The 16,791-nt window shown below is 43.0% G+C and overlaps 1 protein-coding gene across 1 annotated transcript in view; it reads right to left on the minus strand.

The window, feature by feature from the left end:
* Positions 1-16,791, minus strand: part of LOC111230426 (titin-like) — a 203,286-nt gene that overhangs the window by 122,415 nt on the left and 64,080 nt on the right. Inside the window, 22 exon segments of the mRNA XM_022757167.1 lie at positions 239-310; positions 2,987-3,064; positions 3,177-3,386; positions 3,811-4,071; positions 4,274-4,541; positions 4,645-4,728; positions 4,806-4,989; positions 5,147-5,432; positions 5,562-5,672; positions 6,748-7,002; positions 8,223-8,513; positions 8,652-8,939; positions 9,432-9,719; positions 9,946-10,224; positions 10,617-10,898; positions 11,492-11,770; positions 12,536-12,823; positions 13,285-13,563; positions 13,668-13,949; positions 14,061-14,339; positions 15,853-16,134; positions 16,526-16,768. Of these exon segments, the coding sequence (XP_022612888.1) occupies positions 239-310; positions 2,987-3,064; positions 3,177-3,386; positions 3,811-4,071; positions 4,274-4,541; positions 4,645-4,728; positions 4,806-4,989; positions 5,147-5,432; positions 5,562-5,672; positions 6,748-7,002; positions 8,223-8,513; positions 8,652-8,939; positions 9,432-9,719; positions 9,946-10,224; positions 10,617-10,898; positions 11,492-11,770; positions 12,536-12,823; positions 13,285-13,563; positions 13,668-13,949; positions 14,061-14,339; positions 15,853-16,134; positions 16,526-16,768 (5,169 nt within the window).

Raw genomic sequence — 16,791 nt, forward strand, 5'->3', positions numbered from 1 at the left:
AGCTTTTGCAGGTGAAGCAGAGAAGCGTAGCAGATGCGCAGTAAAAAAAAAAAAAAAAAAACTAACTACAGTAGATAACGCAATAAAAATATCTGTAGCAAAAAGAAATGAAAGAGTAAAGAAATAAAAACAAAGCAGGACAGGACAAAACAATTAAAGATTTTAGTAGCAGAGGACGGACAGATGAGTTTGCGTGAGGCGCTGAGCTGCAGCAGGACGACATTCAGGTCTACGGTACCTTTTGTTGGGATTTCCTCTCTCATTTCAACTTTCTTGGTCTCCACTGTCTCCTCAATGGGAACTCTGGCAGCTGGTGGGAGAAAACACACAGGGACACATCCAGGATCATCATCGTCAGCAGAAAACATTAGTGCAATGAAAACAGCTTCTCGTTAAGAGATGAATCGCTGCTCATAACAAATGGACGAGGCTCTGAAATCAGTGCTGCATGAAACCCTGTCTCATGTTACAACACAAACCTTAAACCATGTCTTGTGAACAGCATGCATGGTTTAACATTAAAGGAATCACATGGTAATCTATTAGCAGTTAGCTTTAATGCAAAGGAAATGATAACCATAACTGATCTAGACATGCATTTATGGTAAGACAGTAAAGGTTTTAGGGGATGAGCCTCAGACGGCAGTTACAGAACCATGAGAGGTTGTTATGATCAAGTAAACACTAAAGAAGAAGAATTAAAGGACAAACAAAGGAAAGAAAAAGTGGTGAGATGAAGGAACACAAAAGGTAAAAGCCTTAAAAATCATAAATCTCACAAACGAAGACAAACATTAAGATAGAGCCATGGTTAGAGCGGCTCAGACACACAGCTATTAACAGATAGATGTCCTCCCTGTGTGTTACACCGGTCTGATACCTTTGGTCGTGGACACCTGTTGTGTTACCGTCTCCTCTGTCCAGCTCTCATACTCAACTGCAGGTGTGACGACCACAAAAGTGACAGAAAACAACAAAAGTGAGGCAAACAGTTTGTGCTCGGTGACGAAAACTAATGACGTCATTTCACAGTTTCACAAAGTCACCGTATTGTTGTCTCAGAGAGTCTTTAGTTCATCCATTAATGAGATATGAGTCTAACAGTAGTTCAATTTGAAAACATACACCCTCTGATTTCATGAACGGAGCAATGAACAGGCCAAAGGCTCTTGCTTGTTAGTTTTACTTTTGTATTCTGTTGTCGTCTAGTGTGAGGTGTTTGTGTGATAACCAACTAACCCCAGAGTTTAGTCTGTAAAGCTACAAACTATTTCAGTATTAAAACAGGCTACATTTCACTTATAGATCGACAAGATGAAAGACTTTGACTGTGAAACAACGACACAGGTGGAAGTTAGTGAGTGTGTCATGGAGAGATGGAAGATGGGATGATTGTTAAAGAGTGAAAAAAGAAGTTCACATCCCAAAACCTCAGACAAACAAACAAACAGGAACACGAACGATCAGCAGGATGATATCTAAATCCTTTCGCAACAAAAACAACCTTCACAAAGCAGAGATGAGTCACGTGACACAATGATGTTATGATGGACAAAAGAAGCAGATCTATCTATTTATCTATCTGTCTGTCTGTCTGTCTGTCTGTCTATCTATCCTTTTTTTCCCAGATCTACTCAGATGGTTTGATGATGATGATGAAGAGGATGAAGTTTGAGTGAAAAAGAAGAAACACATATTGTACCTCTCTGCTCCACCTTCATCTCCTCTTCATAGTGATATGTAAATTCAGCCGATTCTTGAAAAAACAAATTGTTGTTTCCGTTATTAAGAAAAAAGAAATAAAGATTTTGAGATTTATGATGAGAAATATGATTTAGTTTGTTCGACGTCAGAGTTAAACAGAAAAAATAACTGAAGGTCTGAAGATCTGTGATACAGATGATCAGTCTCATGTTAAACTGATGTTAATCAGTCTTTGGTGGTGGAGGAGGTGAGCAGATGAAGTATAAAAACAAACAGTAAATACCTCTATGTTCAACTGCTTCTTCGTATTGATAGAATTCAGCAGATTCTTTAAAAGACAAAAACATGTTGGTTTCATTACGAGTTTTAATCTGTTTCTTGAAACTTTATGGAAACAAACATTTTGGAGTTTTAGGCTTTGGTCTAAACTCACATGTTAAAAAATGAACTCATGAAAAAGCTGTTTTTAAATCTACTTTCTGATAAATGGATGTTAAAGTTAACGGCTCCTAATTCCAGTCTTACCTTGAATTGCCACTGATGAGGGCACTTCAGGCCTCTGAACTGAGGAGTCTGGGACATCTACAGAATATGGAATATGGTTTTAATTTAATTTAACAGAAACTACCATAATACAATGGGACTGCATGTACAGTAGTATTAAAAAACATCATATTAATAGTTGACAGTCTGACATTTCAGAAAATCCTCTCTCCTCTTTTGCCAGAGTTGTTGGAAGGTTCAAGATACAGACAGCACCATAACATCAACCAAGCTGCCATAATATCAGTGGCCCTGGTCAATGTTGCAAGACTAAAACTAAGACCTAAACTTAATGCTAATGATATTAGCTGTTTGTGGCTATGTTAGCAAGAGGTTTCCCTCTGCTAACAGTCTTTGCACTTACGCTAAACATGTTTTCTTTAATTATAACACTGGTTAACTAAGAATGGATACGCTAATAGTTTGCTGACCAACTATAAACAGCTAGCAGCTAGCATATCCTTGAGAATGCTAGCTGTTTGTAGCTACTATGGCAAGCAGTTTCCTGTCTGTGCTAAGCTAATTTCAGACCTGACTCTGCTGAAGATGGAGAACAAGAGGATTTCTTGAAATGTCCCTGATTAAAGTCGTTAATCTAGAGAATAAAATACTTACCAAAAGGCACCTTTGCTAATTCAATTTCTGTGAAAGGGGGGGAAGAGTGAACAACGCGTTAAACACTAGAACAAACAAAAGCTGAACAGAAGCATAAAAAGTGGCGCCTGACTAGGAACTGTACCTTTGCCAGACAAATAAAGCTCAGCTGTGCTCTTAGCCTCTCCTCTGGGCTCCAACCTCACAATCACTGAGTACACGCCTACATGGGATTAGTAATGAAGACGTTTACACTCAAGTCATAAAAACAATTAGAAAAAAAAATCTATTGGGCCTTGTGACGGGCCTCTGGGGTTCGATGGCGCTCTACACACCTTCGTCTTCGATGGTCACGTTTCGGATGACCATGAAATGTCTTCGGCCCTCGCTTGTGAAGTTGTACTTAGGGCTCTCTTTCAGTTCCCAGGTGTCTTTGTACCACGAAACGATCGCGTTGTCGAAGGACACCTCGCACTCAAAGGTGGCCGACTGGCGCTCGTTGACTTCAACGTTGTGGATGCGTTTGGTGAAATGAATTTGTTCAGCTAAAACAGATAAAGACGTGAATGGGTAAACGTGTTTGGCATCACAACTGGGAATGTATGACAAAGGCTGAATGATTTCATCGACACAACATCCACACGGTTAGAAATGATGATCAGAGGAATGCTAATGGGACAGTTATGATGACTGGTTGTTTGGGGGAAGGATGGATTTGAGTCGAAACGGATGTAAGAAGACAACGGATGAGATGATGGCGGACGTTTTTTTTGCAAGAGAATCCAGGAGAGGAGAGTGGTGAAGAATGTTAAGACAGAGGAAGACAAGTCCCAGAAGAAAGAGATAAAAAAGAGGGAAAAATCTTCAACATTAGTCTCAGAGTTTGATGGGGGAAGTCGGAAGAGGTTAGTCAATGGGCAGAACATCCACCACGTCTAGAAGGTTGCACGGAGGTTTCCAGGTACAAACCTTCCACCCAGAGGTCTGCCGAGGACTCCAGGTGCTGGTACCTGCAGCTGTATCGACCCTGGTCTTCAGGCTTCAGGTCCCTGATCAGAAGCTTCTGAACCTTGTGTTTCACCTCGGAGGTGTACCTGCCCTTCATCTCTAACTGCGTGCCGTTTTTAAACCACTGAGCCTCTACGTTAGGGATGGACAACTGACAAGAAAGAGTACATGAGTGCCCTTCCTTACCCGATGTGTCCTGCAGATGCTTCTCAACCTCCGCCTCTGAAAGACAAAACACCAACACAGCAACCGTCAGAAGGGTTTAGAGGTCAGACATGTACATGTCGATACTTCGCTTCAGTTTCCTTTCATGAACATTTTTTGTTAAATCTTTGAAAACCTTGTGTTTGTTTTTCCAGGTCTCTAGTGGACAGAGTAACATATAAGTAACAGAGTTGTACAGATGCAGGGTATCTGTACTGACCCATGACAGTGAGCTTGGCGCTGGAGATGTGTGGCCCGCAGACCACCCGGTAGTTGCCCTGGTCGGACGACTGGCATTTCTTGATCTTGAGCAGGTGGCGGTCGCCACTAATGCTGATGTCGTACTTGTCACTGGTGTCCAGTTTCTGCGTGCCCTTGTACCAGGATAGGGTGATCTCCGGGTAATTGATCTTGACCTCGCACTCAAACACCACCTCCTTGTTGGTGAAGACGGACCGATCGGAGATATCCTTCACCACGGTGACAGGCTGCGGGAACGAAAAGAGAATTAAAACTCTGAAGTCCACGTTACCAACAGAAACACAGACTGGAGTTCTGTCTGTGAATGAAAAACAGTGACTGTGTCCTGACCTCTGTCCGCTCCATCCTCTTCTGCAGATCAGCCACTAGTCGGGCCATGTCCTCATCAGACTCTCTGTCTCCACGTTCCAGTTCCTGTCAACAACAACAGTATTCAGCACATGATCTACAGACATGAAGACATCAGAGGCGCTGACGGTGCAGAGTGTTACCGGTCTTCCACTTTCTTCAGCTTTCTCCTTCTTCAGCTGCTCGATGGCCTGCAGCAGGCCGCGGTAGTCGGTGATGCCGTACATTCGGGCGTACTTCTCATACTCTTTAGGGTCCACGTTCCTCAACAGCTCCACAATGTCAATGTCCTTCTCCTCCTGTGGACTCTTCTGCTTTGATGGCGTCCTGAGAACAAAACAAAGGAGACACTGTGAGTTTGTAAAGGTGGAGACGCCAGAGGGTCCAGAAGGATTCAGAGATTAAAGATTGCATTTAAAACCGTGTGTGATTGTGTGATTGTGTCCCAGCAGATTATTTTCTGACTCTGACGGAATGAACTCACTTCTTCAGTTTGGCTCGGAGGTCTCCCTCGAGCTGCACCACCTCTTTCTTTTCGTCCACGTGCATGTCGGTGCTGCACTCGATCTCTCCGTGCTTGTTGGAGGCGACGCACCTGTACTGACCGGAGTCCGACTTGGTCACTTCCCTGATCTCCAGTTTGGCCTCCTGACCCTTCTGTTCGATGGAGATGCGGCCGCCGTGATTGATCTGCCTCCATTTGCCCTTCATCCACTTCACACTGGGGATGGGGTCGCCACCCACCTTGGCGATGAAGGTAGCGGTGCCCTCTGTGGAACAACAGGTGGAGGTTTAGGACAAAACTACAAAGTCTGACCATAATGTTAACCTCTGTACAAGCTGTGTGTCATGCACTGTGAACAGTATAAGTTGTGTATCATGTAAAAGTTGTGTCTCACTCTCAGTGATGTGTGCAGTTTTAGGCTCCTCGATGAAGAACAGGTTGTCAAGTTTTTTAGTCGGAGCCGCAGCTGGAGCTTCAGCAGGAGGCGTAGCTGCTCCTGGTTTCTCTGCAACACAACAACACAACAACATTACAAAAGTATTAATTTCCAAAAAAGTTGAATACCTCAGCTCAACTGTTAAATATACAACCACAAAGTGTGCACATGTAGCTGCAGAACAGTTCATGTTTTTAACAAACATATCCAAGTAAAATCCAGTTAATCACTGACTTTCAGAGAGGAAAGAAATCCTGTTAATATAAGCTCCAGGGTGGAAATACATCTGAATATTTTATTCCATTTCATGCCTCAATTTTCCATATTAGCTGTTGTTTTCTTTCACAAAGAGTAAAAAGAAAAGTTACAGATAAAAAGGTTAACAAACTCAGCAGTGTCACTCGTCCTATTAAGAGGATCCAAAACGATTGGATAATATTAATATTAATATTAACAAATAATACATCTGCACTGTGACAGACATGCAGACGGAATGGAAGCAAAGTGGTTCATGAGTAATAATAACACTGTTCTCTTCATGGTCAGGTCCAGATAAATTACAGAAATATATTTTGTTCTTTTGGTTTATTATATTGGTTTTTTATTGTTGAGTTTTATGCACTTTTATAACTAATACCTGAAAAGTGCTGTATAAATAAAGTTAATTATTATTATTATTATTATTATTGTACCACTGAGAACATTTAAAGCACAAGGGGAGTGAAAAGTTAAATCACTCCTGGTTCTTGCTGCTCTCCTTTACAAATACATGTCATGACCTGAACTGTCCACCAGGTAGAGCTGTTCGACATCTGACAGGCAGGAAGGAACAGCAGCAGGAAAGGATAAAGATCAGTTCTACCTGTGATTATGATGCCAACCCTTCCATACACACTACATTTGAAAATCCACTGATTTTAGAATGATATTCTTAACTTTTACTCATTTATTTATTTTGTACACTGTGATTTCACCAAAGGCGTAAAACATTTAATCATTAAAGTGACATATTACAGAGCTCTCTAATTACCATGTAAATAAAAACTGCTTTTATCAATAACCTTGATCAATATGATCAGAGAAAATCTAAGTTCTAGTTCCCAGTTCTTACCTTTCACGGTGACTTTGGCTTTGCAGAACTCGCTGCCGGCGTCATTGGTGGCCTTGCAGAGGTAATCGCCGGCGTCGTGTCTAGAGGCCGGGCTGATCTCCAGGCAGGCCGTCCCATCAGAGAAGCTGATCCTGGTGCTGCCGGCCGAAGTCAGGTCCTTCCTGTCCTTCATCCACTGGATCTTCAGAGGAGGAGACCCGCAGACGTGACACCTGAGGCTGAGCTTATCGCCCTCGTTCACAGTCACCGGTTTGAGAGGGACGTCAAAGACTGGAGGCTTCTTGGCCTCTGCAGGAGAGAGGACAGTTTCAGCGGACTGTGCTGTGACAGTGTGGAAGTTACTGAACAGGACTCTGGTAAAAACATGTTACAGAGAAACGTTCAGGAGGAATCACAAGCAAATATCAAAGCCAGTGATTTGGAGACTACACTCATTAGAGCTGCAGGTCAAACATGAAGCAGCTCCACATTTCATCAGCAAACTCACTGAATTCATCTGAAGAATAAGTTTTATAAAACTATCTCATAATTACAAGATCTTTGTTCCACAATTTTCTCATAATAATTTCCATATGTTGAAATTATGCCATAGCATCCTATTATTAAAAACAAAACCTATTAGATATTTGAGACCATTACTGGACAAACAGACAAATCACGTCAAATACACGAACGAGCCTCTCAGAGGCGGACTAGGACAGGAAGCCGCTGATTCTGGAAACATTCCTGAGCTGGAGGTTTTTAGGTTTTTAATATGTTCAGTGGTGTTGAGTGATCTGGACTCGAGTTACTCACAGACCAGCTGTCTCTGGGCTTTAGCACCCACAACCAAGATTTCAGTTTCCTGCCTGTTTAGCTGAAGGGTGTTTGCTGCCATCCAGTGGTTCATTTCTTCCAGGCAGTAGACTAGAGAGTGTCATCGCCGTAATTATGGAAGCTAATGTTAAATGTGCTGCTCATGCAGTCAAGGGGAAGTATGTGTAAGTAAAAAGAGGAGGATCCAGGATGGAGCCCTGTGGTACCAGAAGACCCACCCAGGTCCTGAGCCGGTGCAGCAGTATCCCATGATCCACTGTGTCGAATGCTGAGCTTCGGTCTAAGAGTATTTGGACTAAAGTTTGTCATTAAGAGCTTTTAGAAAGGCAGTTTCAATGTCATGAGAGTTTATCATAGATATTATTGTCTGTAAGCTAGCAGATAAACAACTGACCTATGTTTAAATTACAGAATCCATATCTAGGAATTAGAAAATAAAGATCTCATAATTGTGTCTTATCAAGCATGTGGTAGATGTCACATAGACTTATTTCTTATTTTGTCTCATTTCACCATCCAAAAACAAAATTTTTAATGATTAAAAGTGGAAGAATATTCAGTTTATTTGAGCTTTGGTGAATTGTTGTGTCCACCAAAAGCTGACCAAGAGTCCAAAACTCAGAGATTCAGTTTACAAAGACCAGAGAAAAGAAAAGCAAGAATCAATCGTAAACTTTGTGAATCAAACCCACCTGTGATGCCCACAGTGACGTCGCATGAGGCTCTTCCAGCTTCGTTGGAGGCCTGGCAGGAGTACCTGCCGCTGTCACTCATCTGGCTGCTCTTAATGCACAGCACGGCCACATTACTCTTAAAGCTGATGTCATATTTGTCTGAGCTGTGGATCTCTGTGCTGTCTTTGAACCAGCTGACAGACATGGGCTGCGAGCCAGAGACTCGGCCCTCGATCTTCACCAGTTTGCCCTCCATGTCCTCGATCTGCTCCGAGGGCTTTTTGGTGAACACCGGAGGGTTTTTACGCTCTGAAAACAAGATAAGGAAGTGATGTGAGGAGAGGGAGGTTGTTTTTCTCCCACACAAAGAAACGCCCCTGAAGGGGGCTTAAGTGTTTTTAAGAAGAGAAGGCCAAGATGAGCTGAGTGCGACCCAGGTTAAAATACCTTTGACAGTGATATTTGAGGAACAAGAGTCCTTCCCCATGTCATTAGAGGCATGGCAGAAGTATCTCCCTGTGTCGCCTTTATCTGCCTTCAGAATGGTCAGGTGGGGCGTGTTCTCCACACAGCTGATCTTATAATTCCCCCCAGAGCGAATGTCTTTATGGTCTTTAGACCATGTGACTTTAATGGGGCCTGAGCCGGTCATGTGACACTCCAGCTCAATGCTGTCACCCACCGTCACCTCCTGTGGTGACAACTTCCTGTCAAAGACCGGAGGGTATCTGGGTTCTGCAGGTCCGTGACAGAGCGGGAAGAAGGTAAGACGACGATGACAAGAAGAAGAAGAAGAAGAAGAAGAAGAAGAACAATAACAACAAATGTTTAGATAAAACATTTAAATTCCCTGTGCTGCACTTTACTTTACTGTACTCAGTTACTTTACTGTACTCAGTTACTTTACTGTACTCAGTCACTTTACTGTACTCAGTCACTTTACTGTACTCAGTTACTTCACTGCACGTTAGACATGGTCTCGACACCTGCCCTTTGTACCAAAAACCAATGTCACCAAGTAAAATGACAAGAAGTGACTTGATGGTAATTTTGGGAACTAAAACCTGGGGTCAAAGGTCAAAGGACAGTAAGAAATTCTGCCTCAAACTGAACAGAAGAATGTTTTTGTGTTTAAAATCAGAACCATACAGTCTGCCCTAAACCCAGACAGACACAGTGTTTATGTCCTAAACATGCAGCAGTATTTCAGTCTCATTCTCCACAGACCTTGCAGGGTGAGCTTGGCTCTGCAGGAGGCCGAGCCCACGCTGTTGGTGGCCACGCAGGTGTATTCCCCAGAGTGCCTCATCTCGCTGTGGTTGATCTCCAGCACGGCTGTGTTGTCGTCGTACAGCATGGAGAACTCATCTCCCTGCCTCAGAGGCTCGCCGTCCTTTAGCCACGACACCTCGATGGGTGACGAGCCGGCGACACGGCACTCGAACCTGACAGCCTGACCCTCCGTCTGCTGCAGGCTGGTGATTTTCTTGGGGAAGGTCGGAGGCGTTTTGGCCTCTGGAGAAGTTAAAGACAGTGACGGAAATGAAACAGCAGCTTTAGAAAGATGTAGTTTGTGTTTTAGAGAGTTAAATATGTATGTGAAGAAGTTTCTTTATTTGTGTTTAAGATTCCGGTGATTAATTTGCATTTTTATGAGTCAAAATTAACCTTGCTTAATTGGGTAAAAATAGGCATTAAAGTAATTGCAGTAATTTGGAGAGTCAGAACATCAGGTGCTCACCTTGCACATTGAGTTTACAGGTGGAGGAGGCAGAGCCGATCCGGTTCTCTGCCTTGCAGGTGTACTCTCCGATGTCGGCCTTGGTGGCTTTGCTGAGCTTCAGACAGGCGACACCCTTTGAGTACTCCAATTTACAGGTGGGGCTGGACCGGACTTTGCCGTCGGCCTTGAACCAGGACACTTTAATCTCCGGTGTGCCTGCCACCTGACACTTCAGACACACGGCGTCTCCAGCGGTCACATCCATGGGCTCCAGAGACTCAACAAAGTATGGCGGCTCTGTAGTGACAGACAAAGATGATTAAATCAAACCATGAAACTGACGTCTGCTGGTCGTAGGTACTGCGTCGTTTAGACTGATGACAAGCGGACTCAAGTTTTCAACTTTATTTAGAGAGGCGGTGATGTTTGTCAACAGTCTATATTCAGTATATACTGTATGTTCTCCAAAAACTACATTAAACATGAAAGATTTCAGTTACATGTACAAAAATGAAGTAAACCAAGTCATCTATTAGAGAGATTCAAAGGGAATCTACGAGTTTGTCTCAAAACATTAAAATCTCTCCAGACCTGTAAAGAAATCTTATTTAAATTAAGTTTTTATAAAAACAAAATAAACAAAAAGAGATTCCTCTCAGTGTTTATCAGTAAAGAGAAGTTTAACTCACCGAGGATGGACACAGCTGCCTCACAAGTGTCCTTTCCAGCATCGTTGGACACTTCGCAGCTGTATCTTCCTGCGGCTTCCTTGTCGTCCGTGCTGAGACACTCCAAGATGCAGGAGCTCTCAGTCGTGGTGATGTTATATTTGTAAGAAGCAAAGATCTGCTGTCTGTCTTTGTACCAGTTCACTGTGATCTTTGGAGTTCCAGTGTACGTGCACTCCAGCGTTAATGGTTTTCCCTTCTCAACTGACACGTCCTTCAGCTTCTTGGAGAAGGCTGCAGGCTCTGAGGGACGAGACCAAACATTTAGTTTGAACACCATAAAGAAAAACACTGAGTCTGACGGGATAAATCCACTGACATCTGTGTTTGATAGAAAGTTTCATTTTTTGACAGGGACAAGAGGTTGTTTCTCACTGTAATATTAACACTCTTATATTAGGACCACTTGCCAATTACGGTCCTGCATTTCACATAATCCGCATTTCTTTCTCAGTCACTGATACCTGGCACTTCAATCATGAATGAGGATAAAATTCTGCAGCATAATTTACTTTACATTGTGAATTTAATAGAAGAGACATTAATGCAGAGTTTCTTATTGTTCACATTTTCTGATACAGCTTCTGTAAGTCTACTGACTTGCTAATTTATCTTAGATTAAGTATCTAAATACTTCTTGTATCACTGATATTTGCTCACCTTTTAGCAGGCGTGTACTTATATCAAGTGCAGTGTGGATCTGACTTTTTGTTACAGATGTTCCCCTGACAGAGCTAATTACACTTTGTAGATCTACGTAATGGGGCAAATGTAAAGACACTGAACTTGGATCTACAGGATAACAAAGGAAACATATAATTTCATGTGCGACCAACCTTTGACAGTGAGATTAACGGGGCAGTTTTCCTTTCCTGCATCATTAATGATCTGACAGGTGTACTCTCCAGTGTATGATCTGTCCACGTTGAAGAGCTCCAAAAGGACTTGGTTGTCCTTCAGCGAGAAATCACAACCCTGTCCTGACAGGATCTCCTTCGTTCCTCTGAACCACTTCAGCTTGAGCGGGGCGCTGCCTTTCACCATGGCTGAGAAAGTCACGGTAGAGCCTGGCATTGCCTCCACTGGCTGTGGTGGCACCACGAAAGATGGAGGTTCTGGGTACAGAGATGGAACACATTGGAATCTGATTTCCTCCAGGATAATACTTGATGACGCCTGCTGATTTTTCTTTCACTTGAAATCTACACGGATGAGCCAAGACATTATGACTAATCAATGCCTAAAATGCTGTTGGTTCTTCATGTGCCACCAGACCACTTCCAACCTACCTAGACATGGACTCTACAAGACTTTCGAAGGTCCCTGTAGTATCTTGGCACCAAGCAGCAGATCCTTTGAGTCCTGTTAGTTGGGAGGTGGAGCTGATGTGCATCAAACTTATTCCAGCACATCCCCCAACACCCTGTCACCAGTTCGTGGTCTGACCCTCCTCTGACCAGTTACTCAATACTGCATCCAACATACTGACTAAAAGAACCTGTTCACTTACCATCAAATATATCCCACACCCTAACCCTGATATGCCTTATTTTCTTCATCTGTTAGTGGTCAAAATGTTTTTGGCTCATCAGTGTGAATCCAAAATGGAAGCACAACACTGTGACACAGACCTACATAGAGCCAACATTCACTAAGAAGAGTGGCATTGCTTATGAGGCTGTTGTAAGCTCATGGTTGCTGCCAGTTTCACCAAAACCTCATATTTGACTGAGTAGTTGTGTTGATGACCTGTCATGATGCAACTACACATTGCTATTCAAACTCAAAGTCTATATGTAAATAATCCATCATTAATTTAAATGGTTCCTCTTTTCAAACTGTTCTGGTTCTCGAATCAGAGACTTCCTGCAGTTACTGACCTTTGACAACCAATGAGGCCATGGTTTCACTGGATCCTGCCTTGTTGACAGCTTTGCATTTGTACACTCCGGAGTCGGACAGCTTCAGTGTGGGCACTTTGAGCATGCAGCTGTTGTCACTGAATGAAATTTCATAATTTGGCCCACTCTGTATCTCCTCCCCATCATGGTACCATGAGATGGTAAAAGGTGGGGAGCCTGACACTTTGCACTCCATCTCTCCAGGGTTTCCAACAATTGTGTTACAATCCCTTAACTTCCTTGAGAATGTTGGAGGTATGATCTTATCTGTTAGGGAGGGAAACATAAATCAGGTACTGCATCAACACAAATACAGCTGTGAATGTATACTCAACAACAGGGCTAGGTATGAAACCTCAATGCTTTTTTAGTACATACTGAAGGTGTTTCACCAGGTGTCTAATACACTCAACTACTGAAAGCTGACACTGAATGTGTGGTCAGATTAATAAGCTAAGATAGTTTCTGATTTAAATCCAAACTGTGTCAACTTGAGACTAAAGTTTTATTCAGGCGATGTTGGTGTTAGACTGCTTGTGTTTAGACATTTAACACCTGAGAACTTTGGCTTTTGTTGTAAGAATTAAAAAAAGGTGTTTTGTAGAAAAAACTGTTCTTATTTTCTGAAAGTAAGGATAAAAAAGGTTTATGTTATTGTCACTGACTTGAACACTTTCAAAAGTATACAGCCCTACTCATCAAATTCCAAGTACAGAGAGGACACCAACCTAAAACGGTGAGATTAATTTTACTCAGGTCCTTCCCAACCTCGTTCATAACCTCAAATGTATATTCTCCAGAGTCCATTTTCTCAGCAGAGAGCACGTTTAGGCTGGAAATCATCCGAGAAAATGAGATTTTGTATTTCCTCCCAGAGGCCAGCTCCACACCGTCCTTGAACCACTTAGGTTTGAGCTCTGGGGTTCCACACACTTTGACCTCAAGGGCGGCGATATCACCTGCCGTCACGCTCAGAGTATCGGGCTTATCCACTATTTTAGCAGGTTCTGGAATCAACAGAAAAGGAGGAGAAAACGTTTTCAATCAAACCTGCAAGGCAAGGTGGGAAAACAAAACTGCAAGAGAAAGAGAGAATTATATGGTTACAAACCTAGAACAGTCAACTTAGCGAAACACTCCACACTCCCAGCATCGTTTCTGAGTTGGCAGGTGTATTTGCCTGCCGTGGTTGCATCTGCCTTAAAGACTTTAAGTGCGACCTGGTTGTTCTCAAAGGTGATTTTCCTGTTGTCACCGTCCCTGAGAATGTGATCCTTGTCTTGAACCCAGGACACAGTAATGGGTTCAGAGCCTTTAACAGTGGCCACAAGGGTCACCTCCTCTCCCAGTATCACTGTCATGTTTGACAGTTTCTTCACAAATGATGGCGGCTCTGGAGAGAGGAGAAAAACAGCGCAAAAGGGAAAGTCAGCAAGGTGACAAAAGTAATTTGAAAATCTAATACTAATGATTTTCATTTGAGAACATCGCAATTTCTACTGACCTCTGAGTTTAACTGTTGTCTGGCAGGTGTCACTTCCTACACTGTTTGACACTTTGCACTCATATTCGCCGGCATCTGAGGGCTCTATCCCAATGACATGCAGCGTCGCTGAGCTGCCCTCGCTCACCATCTTATACTTCCTGCTCTCCATCAGAGGTTTCCTGTCTTTGAACCAGGTGACCTGGAACGGAGCTGTACCGCTCATCTCGCAGTACAAACTCACGTCCTTACCCTTAAGCCCCTCAACAGGCTGAGGTACTTTGACAAAAGATGGGGCGTCTAAAAACAGATCAGGAAACTGTTAATGAAGCAAACACGGGAAAAAGTCCATGACGAAATCTTAAAGCTGAGACCCGTAACATTTCACGTTTTGTCACGTTTCACCGTGGCAAAAGGCCCAAGAGGCTAAGAGGGCTGAGTTGTTGATGTTTGTGCAACTGCATCTTACAGGGTAATTTTTGTACAAATTTGGAACTACAGCCAAGATGGTGAAATTTAATGTGGAAAATGGTTGGAAGTACAGCTAATCTGGAGGGTTGAAAAGTGGAAGGTTGTTGGGACTACAACTAAAATGGTGGAGATGCTCTGAGAGATGGTTGGAAGTACAGCTAAACTGGGAGGTTAGAAGGTGGAAGGTTGTTGGAACTACAACTAAAATGGCAGAGTTACTGTGAGAGATGGTTGGAACTACAGCTAATCTGGGAGGTTAGAAGGTGGAAGGTTGTTGGAACTACAACTAAAATGGTGGAGATGCTCTGAGAGATGGTTGGAACTACAGCTAATCTGGAAGGTTGGAAGGTGAAAGGTTGTTGGGACTACAACTAAAATGGCGGAGTTACTGTGAGAGATGGCTGGAACTACAGCTAATCTGGGAGGTTAGAAGGTGGAAGGTTGTTGGGACTACAACTAAAATGGTGGAGATGCTCTGAAAGATGGTTGGAACTACAGCTAATCTGGAGGGTTGAAAGGTGGAAGGTTGTTGGGACTACAACTAAAATGGTGGAGATGCTCTGAGAGATGGTTGGATCTAAAGCTAATCTGGAAGGTTAGAAGGTGGAAGGTTGTTGGAACTACAACTAAGATGGTGGAGTTGCTGTTAAAGATGGTTGGAACTACAGCTAATCTGGAAGGTTAAAAATTGGAAGATCGGTAGGACTGCAGTAGCAGCTGCTGAGTCGTGAATATTTGTTGGAACTACAACTAAAATGGCAGAACTGATGGAGACTTTTCTGGAACTACAGCACAGCTGGCAGACTTGTGAGTGTTTGATGGTACTACAGCTAGCATGGCAAAAGTTGTGCTGAATGGTTGTCAAAACTAAGAGATGGCAAGATTGTTGTGGAAGGATTTTGGAACTACAGCTACAAGGGCAGACCTATAGAATTTATTGGAACTACAACAAACACAATTAATTAGATGTGGAGAGTTGTTGAAACTACAGTTAAAATGGCAGAGGTGTTGTGCAAAATTGTGAATGCAGCTGTTAATTTGACTTAGAATGTGCAAAACCGAAAAGGTTCCAGCGTTTTAAGTGTGACACATTAGGTGAAATATGTCACCACCGGTCTACGGGCTCTGATTTTGAAAAGTCTACAATTACATTGCAGTGAGTATTTGACGATACTCCATTGCACCACATGGAGATGTAAAAAACTTTTAAAAATGTTACGGGCACCAACTTTAAGCTAAAAACTTAAACCCAAACAACACACTGAACAAACAGTGCACCAGAAAGTCAGACCAAAAATATGATATGATGATATAATGATAAGGAAGTCAGTGAGAGGCTGACCTTTAACGGCAATTGTGCTGCTGCAACTGACACTGCCAGCATCATTCTGAGCTTCACAGGTGTAAACTCCATCATCATCAAAGCTGGTGGAGAGCAATTCCAGGACTGCCACTGAGTCAACAAATGATGTCCTGTAGTTGTCCCCATCTGTGACCTTAGCATCCTGTTTGTACCAGGTAATTTTCAGAGGAGCTGTGCCATTGACTTTGCACTCCAGGCGGAGTGACTCACCCAGCTTAACACACTTAGTGGCGGGGAGTTTCAGCACAAACTCTGGTGGTTCTGGAAAGCCAAAATATAGACAAGTTAGCTGCTTGAAGCATGTAAAGACACTTTAGATAGATGGTTATGGCAGGCAAGAAGTGAGCACATGAGATAAGCTGAAGAGATGAGCTGACAATGAGGGGTTAGCAGCAGAGGCAGGATGGTTGTGGAGAATGCAGGTGTAACACAAAGGCAACAAACAGTTGTTGATGAGAAGCTGCAGCAGTGAAAAAGCTTCAAATAACAACAATGAAAGTGCTGCGAAGCTGGAAAATGTCACAGAGAATCACTAGTTTTAGCCAGTGATGCAGAAGTGAGATGAGCCACGCAAGAGTTGATTTGAAAAGATGAGATGAAAAGATGAGAATCCAACCTTTGACTGTCAAGTCTGCACTACAGCGTGCAGAGCCAGCATCATTGCTGACTTGGCAAGAGAAAACTCCACTCTGGTTGACGCCCACTGAGTAGAGTTCTAAGAAGCAAGATAGTCCCTCCAGCCCCGTAAAACAAGTCGGCCCAGTCATGAGCTCGGTGTCGTCCTTGAACCATTTGACTGTGAATGGAGGAGTTCCCTTAAATGATCCTTTGAAGCGGACAGTGGCATTGGGTAGAGCCACCTGGGATTCAGGCATTGTCACAAAGCTTGGAGGTTCTGAAGAGAACAAGACGGAGCAG

This window comes from Seriola dumerili, unplaced genomic scaffold (assembly GCF_002260705.1).
Source record: "Seriola dumerili isolate Sdu_G_001 unplaced genomic scaffold, Sdu_1.0 BDQW01000266.1, whole genome shotgun sequence".
Lineage (NCBI taxonomy): Eukaryota > Metazoa > Chordata > Actinopteri > Carangiformes > Carangidae > Seriola > Seriola dumerili.